Source organism: Hetaerina americana, unplaced genomic scaffold (genome assembly GCF_022747635.1).
Source record: "Hetaerina americana unplaced genomic scaffold, ioHetAmer1.1.p SCAF_62, whole genome shotgun sequence".
Classification (NCBI taxonomy): domain Eukaryota; kingdom Metazoa; phylum Arthropoda; class Insecta; order Odonata; family Calopterygidae; genus Hetaerina; species Hetaerina americana.
Window position 1 is genome coordinate 1,375,969 of NW_027287228.1, and position 12,500 is coordinate 1,388,468.

The window sequence follows — 12,500 nt, forward strand, 5'->3', positions numbered from 1 at the left end:
CAAGAAGAAGAAGGTCTAATAAATGACTCTTGGAGATTTTCTATGAATTCAATTCATACAATTAGCTCTGTTATGAGCTCTAATAAAACATTTAAACTTCAATACACACAATGGGGAATATCACTCAGAAATTAGTTTTTCATTACAAATGCATCCTAAGCCTCTTATACACATAGAAATAACCAACACCCCTGTCTCACTCCACGGGTTGATACACAAGCCTAGGGACCATGCACTACTCTTATTTCATTTACTTTGGCACTCAATCGCTATGTACATAAAAATCTCTGATAATGATGCCTCAAAACTCTATGATTCATAAACTTATCATACAATGGAAATTAACACCCAATTATCATAATACGGACTCCAGAGTAAAAATCAAACCACCCTTTGGGTCGGCCAACCAACCGTGGTTACGATAAGAAGCGATTCGGCCTACCTACTCGGTCCCGCCCGTACAACTCCCAGCAGGGTTGGCAGTTGCATTGACTATTCCCAACTATTACTAATAAAACATGTTGGGAAAGGAGACCCTATCACCAATGCACCACAAACCGTTTCATTTCATTCCGCTTCATTCCTTAACTAGACTACATAGCAAAGTGAACCTTACAACCAAGAGCATAATTGCCACTAACAAAAAATTTTGAAAAATTAAGACTACACAACTAGCAGTGTTTAAATGTAGATTTGTAAAATATGAGACACACAGAGGAGGAGGACCTCACCAATAATCATTGTCTCTGTAGTTATTTAGTCCATGGCATAGAAAAAGTGAAAAACAAGAGAAAATTCTTGGCTCGACTGCTCAGTGTGAGAGATGACCGACATAAGAAGAACACACACACCTGTTTGGGTCTTTTTCCTCGGCTTCCAGCAACTTCTTCGTCCAGTAACTGCTCTGAGGGCCACTTTCACTGCGAGCCTTCTTCATGACTCGGTCAATTTCCTTATGCCTTGGACTGCGACCTGTAGCAAAGACAAAGTTAGCACTAACAGTGTCACAGAGAAACGATTGCTGTGTAAATGCAATATAGATATCTCTCTTATCTCTTGAGAAAAAAGTAAATGTGCTCCCTCAGAATGATGCTTGCTTGGAACTCAACAGAAGTAAATAGTGGATATCGATAATATCCAAGTACAATTGGACCGTACATAGCAGCCCCAGTTTACAATATTCTATTCACAAACCATTCAGAGAAAATTAAGCCATCATCTGACCCACCACATTTCGACCAAAAATTATCTCATTCATCAGTCATGCCTCCCAATGCATATTTCAGCTAGAGGATAAGAAGATGGGCATATGACACATCACTGCTAAGAATTGCATCACATCTTTGAAAATTGTACATAATTAATCCAAAAATGAGTCCCAGAATACATGGTTCCCAAACAATCTTGTTGATTTTGGGACCAAGAAAATTGATTCCCTGGGAGTGATGAATCACAGCAGGGCTTTCCACGTTTAAAGTACTTGTAAAATTATTTTAATGGAATTTTTATCCTCTGCTTGTTGCGTACACCGTCCCGCTCGACAATAACGGTATACCATTTACCAATTGAACCTATGTTATGTCAAAATTTAGAACTGACAACATGGCAGTATTGTAAACAGTGCAAAGGGGTAGTGGACAGTTATTTGCATATCCTATTGGGAGAAAAATATATGCCCACGATGCAATAAACAGTGGAGGCCTGACAGCCCCATGGTGCCACTTCCCATCCCAAGCCCAATCAGCTGACCAGCCCTCATTGGCTCTGCGGGCCAGGCATTCATCTTAATTATGCACATACAATGAGTTTAATCATAAACAATTTTTGTAGATTTTAACTAAATTTGCTGCCTTTGGATAAGGAATAGGGTCGCGGTAGTCCAGTGGGTAGTGTTGGACTGCTGACCGGAGGGTCCTGGGTTCGATTCCCGGGCAAGGCACTCTGGGCACCTGCAGCTCCACCCAAGGTAAAGTGATTTTTCGGGTACCAGGTCTTTCTGGGAAACCATAACCGGCACAGGGAAAGGAACTGGCCCTCCTACCCTGATGTGTGAAATTTCACATGCCATATAGGGCTTAGTACTGGGTGATCTCTACCATCACCTACCAAACCGACCTTCGGGTTGATTACTGTGTTATGTTATGGATAAGGAATGTAAAATGTTTCCCAACCATTAATTACTAAGATTTGAACAAAGATTTAAGGCAATACATAGACTCCTACTTTATGAAGAAAGGAGGTTAATAAAATTTGTACAGCAACAAGAAAATAGAGCATTTAGGTTTATAGAATAGAGTCATGATTAGTGGGCATTTCTCTTTTCCAATTAAACTTCATTTTTTCAACCACTGAGCACTTTGAAAGATGTGTTTTTATGATATACTGATTTACGCAACAAAGCTCTCAACTGCCTTAGACCAAACTTCCCTTTCTCCTGAAAAACTTGAACTTATAATCTGCTATATTCAAAACTGAAATGGATTAATACTGAGTAAACAATTGCATTCTATCTTTCTTGATGTATTGTTGCTTATTTATTGCTTTACATTTTCCAGCACAGAATTATTACTAGGACACATATTTATGAAAAATGGGGACTTGCCACCTACGCCAACAGAGGGAACAACAGAGGGTGAATAAAGGAAAGGGGCAGAGGAGGGAGAAGGATGGGGGGTGGGAGGGTGAAGTTTGGTGCCACAGGAAGGACAAGGTTCGTGGAACACCAATTCCAAATTTGAAATTTAAGTGAAACATGGTATTTGTGTTCCCCTCAACTCCTTGGTCATAAAAATACTCACTTCCGGACATGGACACTGAATAGTTTATGAGGAGGCAGTCTTCGTGACAAACAAGTCGAGGGAATGATTAAAGTTATCACCATCAGCTTGGTAGTGATTGGGCGTGCGGTACTGATTTAAGGAAGAGATAGAATTGAGGTCGGGGCCTGTAATTTATGGTAAGGAATGACTGCAGGGAAAAACCAATTAGAGATAACCGTAATGCATGGTTTGATCACAACAAAAACTTAGTTTAAACACTACAATAGGTATAGGTAGAGGCAATGGAAAAGGCAATTAGGGAGGTACCTACACGGAGTCCCCATGATGATTAGACTAGATTAGTTCTGGGAGCAGCATTATAAATTCACATTAACTGGGAGTGGATGCAGATTTATGTTTATATATTTATTGATTCAAGATTATGAAATGTAATATTACATTTAAAAAATAAAATGAGGAAGAAGTAGCAGGAAATGGAATGTCAAGGTTCTGAAATGTCTAATAGTGTAAGAATACCAGAAAGCTGTCGACAAAATCTCGGAGGAGAATCAGGAGATGGGCAAAGCAGAAGAAAGTTTGGAATATTCAATTAAATGGGTCAACAAAGGGCTACAACTGAAATAATAGGAATGGTGCATGGGAAACCATGAATAACAGACGAAATGGTACAGCAGACAGATGAGATAAAGAAATGGTAACTAGGAAACAGTATTACGAAGAAGATATAACTTATAAACTAAGACCAGTAACTAACAGGGAAAAAGAAATGTGGTGGAACGGTTCAATTTGAGAACATAGAGAGTTCAAGAGATTAAGTCATGAATGAACATTCACATAGAAGGACTATATTTTCAAGATAAGGCCACTGGGTTTCAATAAAAAAACAGAATATAAGGTGGATGACAATAAATTATGAGTGCATGTAGACACTACATGAGTAAGGGATGGCATTAACCCTTTGCACTCTTTGGGTGCTTTTTCCTCGATTGCCTTAGTCTACTCGGGATTCAATTTTTTAAATACCCCAAATTTACCAAGCGTGACACTAGAATGAAAAACTGGAGTTTCTTTTCACACAAACTTATATATTTGGATTTATTGACATAATTATTGATAAACCGTAATTTAAACTCTATAATTTTTCATGGTATGATATTTTTGGAAGCATTCACCAACATGAAGACCTGGTTTACATTCACACACCTCACAGATATATATCGTCTCTCTTCTTCCACCTTTGTCATTAATTCACCCTGACCTTTGGACGTTTTCCTTTCCATAGTTCCACTTGGACCAGCGACTGGTTCATCATCTCCAAACACATTCTCAGATAACTCACTTTTGTTACCATTATATTTGTCAATAAATTGGTCAGTTTCGACGTAAAATTCTTCGTTGTTGCTTTCTCATTCTTTGGAATACTTATCCATCGTGAGGAGGTGAAAATCGTTCAGAATGAGCAACTACTAGCTGGCAAAGCATTTGTCCAACTAGAGGGAAAGCGTCTGTTGTAAGAGAACCCTCTGTCATCAGGGAAAACACCTGCGTTATGCTTCTAGAAACGTAATCAAACCTCAGGGACTAAGATAAGGAAGGTTCTTTACCACAGGAGGATGATGCAACCTCAAAAAAGCACGACAAAGGAAAAGTGCTAGGGTTCGAATTACTATGAATCAATGACTCATGCCTTGGAGACTCCTCAAACAATGATGATGCAACCTCCAAAAAGCATGACTCCAGGAAAAGGCCTAAGGTTCGTGTTTTACTATGAATATAATAGATCATATCTTGGACCCTCCTACTCAAGATTCCTGACTATGCAATAGATAGGAAAAGAGCAGGCAGAATGTTTGATGAGACAGCGGACACTAGGAAGAAAAGGAAATGAAAGTCAAAACTAGTAAGCAATGAACTAAGGATCAGCTGATCTTGCAATCTTTTTTCAGGCACCAATAATCTCTAAAAGACATTGCTTTACATTTAGCTGACTTCCAAGTAATGAAGGGCAAACAACGCAAATGAAAAAGAACTTACAACACAGTAAATAGATGACAAAAAACATCTGCGTGGGTGGTGGCATCCTTTGGGAGCCGGCATTTATGTCGACGACGACATCATGGGTGGGATACTATTCATTTATAAAACAAGCCATGCTATTAATTAGGCTTTAACTTTCCTTTTCCTTTCATGCAGATGATTACAAGAAAAGTTATTGGAAAAATAGACAAAAATCCCAATTCCCCTCGTGGTGAAACTCCGTGTCGAGTGTGGCTCGACATACGAGCTGCTGCCGTTGCCAACCGTGTCGAGTCACACTCGACATCCGAGTGCAAAAGGTTAAGGGGAATAAAAAAGGAAAAAGGCTATGCGGATTGTTAAGACCCCTACAAAACTACAGGCTCGGGAAAATATTGAATTAAATGTTTCCATAGGCTCATTCACTGGAGAAGTTGGCCAGGAGACTTTGTTATATCAGTGCTAACTCCAAACCCAAAATATACAACGACTGCAGGTTTGAAGGCAGTTGAATCAAGAGAACTTCTACCTGTACGCCACTACAATTCAATGTGGAAAAGAGTAACTCAGCCTCGACCAGGAACAGGCAATCGAGCACTCAAGGGAAACCGGACTTAGGAACTGCCAAACTGAGAGCACAAGGCCAGTCATCAACCACTATACTTCAATAGTGACCAAAATGAAACAAAAATCAATTTGACCTGAAGACACCTTAATGCCTGGGTCAAAATCATTGCCACAAAAGCAGCCTAGGCTATTGTAAATCTTGGTAGAATGAAGCCTCCAAAATCAGCACACATACGTCTTTTGTGGATTTCAAGTTGTTCAAGAGAGGTAGTTATTACTTGATGAATTTCTGAAAATAGATTGGTAGGGATAAGCAATGCATTTGAAACTGTAGCATGTCCGATGGAATCTGCAGGAGAGTGAAAGTAAGGGCAGTATTGGGCAGGGGGTGAGACAGGGCCATCCATTATTGATGGTACTTTTCAATACAAACAAAGAGGAAATGGCAAGAAAGGCATGAAAAACCAAAAGAGAGTACGCAGGGAACTAATAAATTCAAATCACTACACCAGTGGAAAATCAAGGAATAATTAGCCATCCAACCAAAGGTTTTCAATCACTTCAGACAGCAATACACACATTATTAAGTGATAGGTTTTTGATGAGAATCAATTTAAAAAATGAAGACAATGAGCTTCTCCAGAAATAGGGATGCTAAGATGAAACATGAAAAGGTAAGGAGCAAAAATTAGAGCAGTTAAAATGGTTCACCTTTTAAGGAGGAGCTTTGGAAGAGAAGGGGAAGGTAGTAAGGACATTAAAGTATGAATTGCATTGGATGAAGAGACTTTCCAAAGCCAAGTAAGATAAAACTTAAATATGAAGCATGATTCTGTATGGCTAGGAAACTTAGTCATTGAGGCAAGAATGAAAGTACAAATTGCAGACATTTGATATACATGCATGTGAAGGAGGATGGAAAAGAGAAAATAGTGAGAAAAAACCTATGAAGATGTAAGCTAGTGGGGGAGGGAAAGAGTGTTGTTGGGAGATATTTGAAGGGAGCAGGAATGACAGATGATGAGTCACAATGCAGTGTCGAATACCGCGATAGAGGTGAGATTGTTAAGCAAATAATGAGGCAGGCTTGAATCATCCCATGCTCATATGATCGCCACAATGTCATCGAGGCAGAATTGCTTAAAAAAGTGAATATTTTATGGGGATAGGAAGTAGTAGTGTTGCCGGTACCAAATTGGGGGACTGTAAGGGGGTTGAGGAATCATCACAATGCCATTGCGGGAGGTCTTTGCCAGCAGACTGCCACTCGACTCTGCTCTTTAGGTCATCCCTCCAAAGACCTCGGGAACAAGTTAAGTGCAGATCTTTCGCATCACCAATTTTATAGTGATATGATGGTATACACTGTCATCTTGTCAAGCTAATACGATCTGTGTTCATGCACACACTTAACCCACAGTCTCAATTCAACACTTCACACACACGTTGGGAAAAATTTTACAAAATGGCATTACGAGAATTTGAAGTCATGAGGAGGAGTTTAAGGAAATTGTGCATGAAACGTTTATTGGAATATAATTTTAATCAGAGTTATTAGTAATTTCAACCTACCAATTTCAATCACCTAGTTTATTAGAGATGGTAATTTCAACTACATGTATTTATGAGAAAAATAAAATTTTCGCTTTATCCTTCATTTTCATGTATGGAAAAGTGCAAATTTTGTTTTTCTCATAATGGCGAAATTCCACTACATCTCGCCAGAATCTATTGAATTTATACTATATTTACCAGGAACAATACATAATTGTGTCAAAATGCCACTGAGTTACTTAGAAACACTTAATCATTACTGCCATGGTTATAAAGAAAGAACTGCAAGCCATGAATATGAAAGAATAGAAGAAATGTTGTAAGAATGCTCTCTCTTCAGAAATATAAAGTGAACACAAAACTACACTCCAAGACTATAACTATACAATACAAACGTTTTTCTCTTTTCCGAAAAACCGTTTGGTGCATAGACCATTTTAGTTCACTTTTACAAATGAGAGATTCAGAAAGAATTGGTTTTTTCTCAGCACATAATTTCAGTGAAATGTTGGCTGGTTCAGGCCAGCCATTGGACTCCGCTAGGACTGACACTGCGAATGTCTTCAGTGCTGGGTCAGATTCTAGTGCCCAGCCTGGTGACATCAATTCTCTCCGCTTTTCTTTTATTTTGTGGGCCATGGGTTTCAATGGCTGGCTGAGCACATGCCCCACGACTCCATTGAAGTTTCTTCCTCGCACTAAGTACTTTATTACCTCCTATACCATCATATGTTTCAGCACGCAATGCATCTCCAAAGTAATTAAGCAGTCCCAAGGTAATTAAAGAGTCCAGATTAAGGTTATGTTCAAAGACTATTGATTTCTAGGAGTAGTCTAGAGGCCACTACAGATGCCCGCTCCTCTCTTATCAATCAACACAGCAGTCATTGGACTGGATTTGTGCTGCAGGCCCTCTGCAGTCTCTCCATCACATCCGTGGGCAAGCAACTACACAGACGCTTCGAACAAATGCGGTTTGATTTCATCAGGCATAATGAAATCTGAATTTGGAAAAACAGGCGATGGATGCACTTTAAGAGTTAACTCTTTAAGAAATAAATGGAGACCCATGAATTTCGCAGCAGCGGTTTACCAAAAAATTATGCACTTATAAAGTCAACTTAATATTCAAGACTATCGAATTTTGCAGAAGGTGTTTACAATGCAAGAAGCATCTGCTGTTGATATATACCATAATATATGTTATCAAACTACATAATAGCTAACGAAAGAATGCCATAGTTTCATCGCCACTCCTCATTGAAGTGATTAAATTTTAATCTTAATTCTAAGTGCGAGAAATGTGCTGTCATATGTATGAGGGGAAAATAAACATTCCATTTTAACCTATTTTTTAACCAAAAAATTTCCAGAAAATTATATCCAAATCAGACCCATCTTGTGTTAGACTGTCAATATTCACCCTACTAATGCAAACAAAATAGAAACCCTTTCTCCATAAAATCTTGGGGTGACATATCCCTAAACACACAAGAAAATTAGCAAGGGAGTTTATATTTCCAGCCCCCAGAATACCAGGCGGTCTTTTTAATAAGCCTCTCCTTAGTTTATTCATTGATTTGTTTCGATGTGGTGTTTCCCGAGTAATTTCAAAATTGATTTAACTCAAGAATTCTGGTCAATGAAAGCCAATTTGCATTTCATTTTTAATTGGTGGGCATAACATAACCCTGGAGATTCTACATATATATATATATATATATATATATATATATATATATATATATATACATACATATATATATATATATATATATATACATACATATATATATATATATATATATATATATATATATATATATATATATATATATATATATACATACATATATATATATATATATATATATATATATATATATATATATATATATATATATATATATATATAAACCTTTAACAAAGTAATCAACCCGAAGGTCGGTTTAGAAGGTGATGGTAGAGTTCACCCAGTACTAAGCCCTATACGGCGTGTGAAAATTCAGACATCAGGGTAGGAGGGCCAGTTCCTTTCCCTGTGCCGATTATAGTTTCCCAGGAAGATCTGGTACCCAAAAAATTACAAAGCTTGGGTGGAGCTGCAGGTGCCCAGAGTGCCTTGCCCGGGAATCGAACCCGGGCCCCTCCGGTCAGTAATCCAACTCTCTACCCCTTGGACTACCACGACACACACATATATATATATATATATATATATATATATATATATATATATATAGGTAATATGTATATATATAAATATGTATGTATATATATATCCATCGTTCCAGCCATCAAATTCCCTTCAGTTGTGTCCCTCTCTTCCTTGGTAAAGGTGGCCACGACCACCGAAAATTCGAAAAATAGTGAGCCTCCCTATTGTGTACTTCTGTGTTTTTGTCTGTGTCCACTAGTGCTAAGTGTTATACATTATATATATATATATATATATATATATATATATATATATATATATATATATATATATATATATATATATATATATATATATATACACACACACATATATATAATATACATATATATTTATATACATACATATATATATATATATATATATATATATATATATATATATATATGTATTATTATTATTAGGTAATCTGCCGGTTAAGGCAGGTTATTGGATGGACATAATTACTAATTAAGTAATACATTCTATTGTTTCAGGCTTCACTTCGTGGAAGTAATTAATATCCATTATTAAAATAGATGATGATACCTGATGATGCCGCAAGTCGGTGAAACCCGTCGTACCGTATAATAAAATCTGTGGAAAAGTACGAGTCTTTCTTTCTATTTTAATAATGGATACTAATTAAGTAATTTGTGAACCCTAGCAAAACACAACATCCTACTCTACTTCAGGTCTCTCTTCAGCTCTTAGTACTTTCTTCCTCCCTACATCCCATCCAACATCCCTATCCTGTTCTTTCCCTTTCCTCGTTTTCCCAACATTCTCCCCTCAATCACAGTCTTCAACATCCCACTGCCGGTCAACACCCCCTTCATCCACTTTTCCTGCCTCTTCGCCCACCATACCAAGTACTTCCTCATTTGTTTTCTTCTCTGTCCATTTCACCTTCTCCATTCTTCTCCACACCCACATTTCAAAAGCCTCCAGTCTACGTCTATCCTCCTGCTTCAATGACCACGTTTCCGCACCATACGTAGCTACGCTCCATATCAAAGTTTTACGAGTCTTTTCTTAACATCCTTACTCATAGTCCCTGTCATCAACTCCCTCCTCCTTGTTCAAGCCTCTTTGCCTAGCGCAATTCTTCTCCTTACGTCCTTACTACTTTGACCGTGTTGGTCCAAGCACTACTGAGATATTTAGACTGTTCTACCTGCTCTAGTTTTTGCCCTCCTATTATAATGTTTAGCTTAGCCTTTTTTTCTAGAAATTCGCATAACCTTTGTTTTATTAATATTGATTCTCATCCCATTCCTCTCGCACTGAATTTCCAATTCACTAAGCAATGCTTGCAGCCCCTTGGCTGACTGACAAACTAAAGCTTGGTCATCAGCAAACCTAACTGATTTTACGAATTCCCCTCCAACTTTTATTCCTACCTCGAGTTCTTCCCATGCCTCTTTAATCATTTCCTGTAGATACAGGTTGAACAGCAAAGGTGATAATGGGCTACCCTGCCTTACACCTCTTCCTAACACTGCCCATCCGGACTCCCCGTTTCCCACTCGCACCTGAGCAGTCTGAGACATGTACAGGTTGCGGATCAGCCTCCTGTCCCTCTAATCTATTCCTATTTTCTGCAATATACTCATTAGTTTTTCCCAATTCACTCTATCAAATGCTTTTTCATAATCTACGAAACAGGCAAATACCTCCTGGCTGTGTTCTATATTCCTCTCGATTAATAATCTCATTACTGCAATGGCATCACGCGTACCTCTCCCCTTCCTAATCCCAAACTGATCATCCCCTAAGTAATCATTTGCCCTACTCTCTATCCTTTTGTTTATGATCCTGAGAACAACTTTAGCTGCGTGGGATATCAAACTAATTGTCCTGTAGTCCTCACATGACGTGGCAGTTAACTTTTTCGGAATAGGAACTAAAACTGATCTCACTAAGTCTTCCGGAAAGATTCCCTCCTCATAAATACTACGGATCAGCCCATATAGCCTCTTCGTTTAAATGAATATACTTTGATGACGCCGTTGCGTTGAAACCGGTAGTACGAATAAAAATTGTGTGGAAGTTACAAAGTATATTCATTTAAACGAACATGAACCTCCACAAAGTTGAGCCCGAGACCATAGAATTCATCAAGAATGCCAGTACAGCGGACAAGGCCAAACTCTACCGGACTGTGACCATCAAATACCGAGTGGCATCCTTGAACATCTACTTCAACAGCAGATGCCTTGCCCTAGGTATCACTCCCAACTACGTCAACCTCCACACCAACATCAACTCTCCAGCAGCAAGGCACGCCACACGGATCGCCCGAACGGTGTGGGTCAAGAGTGAACTGCAAGCCTGGTACAAGAAGACGGGCAGCATTGCCCATTATAGATTCCTCTTACAAACTGAACTCACCCGGGAACTCCACTGGATCGAATGGAACCTACTAGACGACTACGTGAGACAACGGAGTAGTGAAATCGCCCAAAAAAAGAGGTCAGTTTTATTGGACAAAATCAACCGCCTGAGAAAAAACGAAGGCGCTATCACTCAAAACCAGCCAAGAGAGAGACCGCCCCACAAATTTCACGATAGGGTGGTAAACTTATCGAATGTCGCCATTGAACCCCAGAACTTGGAAATATTGGAAAAGGGCCTAAAATACGTCCCCAATTTGCCGTTTGGTAACAGGGAATTAGATAATTTATTAATTGATTGTGATGTAGCTCTACATAACAACGGCATAGGCTTAAAAACGGTCCTAGCTAAGAAAATTCCAAACCTGTTAAAAAATAGAGGCTCTATAAAAACCAAATCCAATGAGCTAACATCCATAAAATCTCTCAAAAAATTCACAAAAGATAACAACCTTATCATAGAAAAAGCGGACAAAGGAAATGCAGTTGTCGTGATGAGCAAAGAAGACTACATTGAAAAGTGCAACAATTTTATCAGCAGCAATCAAATAGTGAAACTTCCCAGTGATCCCACTATAAAATTCCAAAAGGTTGTCCTAAAAGCAATCAAATCCTCCCCTAATATTTTCAAACATAACGAAATATACAAAGTGACAGTGATGAACCCCAAAGCCCCTAGATTTTTTGGACTCCCGAAAATCCATAAAACGGTTACTCCAATTAGACCAGTAGTCTCCAGTGTGACAGCTCCATCCCGGAAACTTGCCGCCTATCTAAATTCCCTGTTCAGGGACTGTACTGAATTCCAGCCGAAATACGGAGTAAAAAATTCAAGTGACCTTTGTGAAAAACTCTCGACCAAAACCCCTCTGCCACCACACCACACCCTTGTATCCTTCGACGTCTCCAACCTCTTCATAAGCATCCCGGTATCCAGAGCAGTGGACGTGGCCGAAGAGGTTCTCAAGAACAAAGGAGCAGACCTACAGT

The 12,500-nt window shown here is 38.7% G+C and overlaps 1 protein-coding gene across 1 annotated transcript in view; it reads right to left on the reverse strand.

The window, feature by feature from the left end:
• Nucleotides 1-12,500, reverse strand: part of LOC139695705 (serine/arginine repetitive matrix protein 1-like) — a 46,216-nt gene that overhangs the window by 19,010 nt on the left and 14,706 nt on the right. Inside the window, exon 2 of the mRNA XM_071594489.1 lies at nt 852-972. Coding sequence (XP_071450590.1) covers nt 852-972 — 121 coding nt within the window. The remainder of the gene's footprint in view (nt 1-851; nt 973-12,500) is intronic.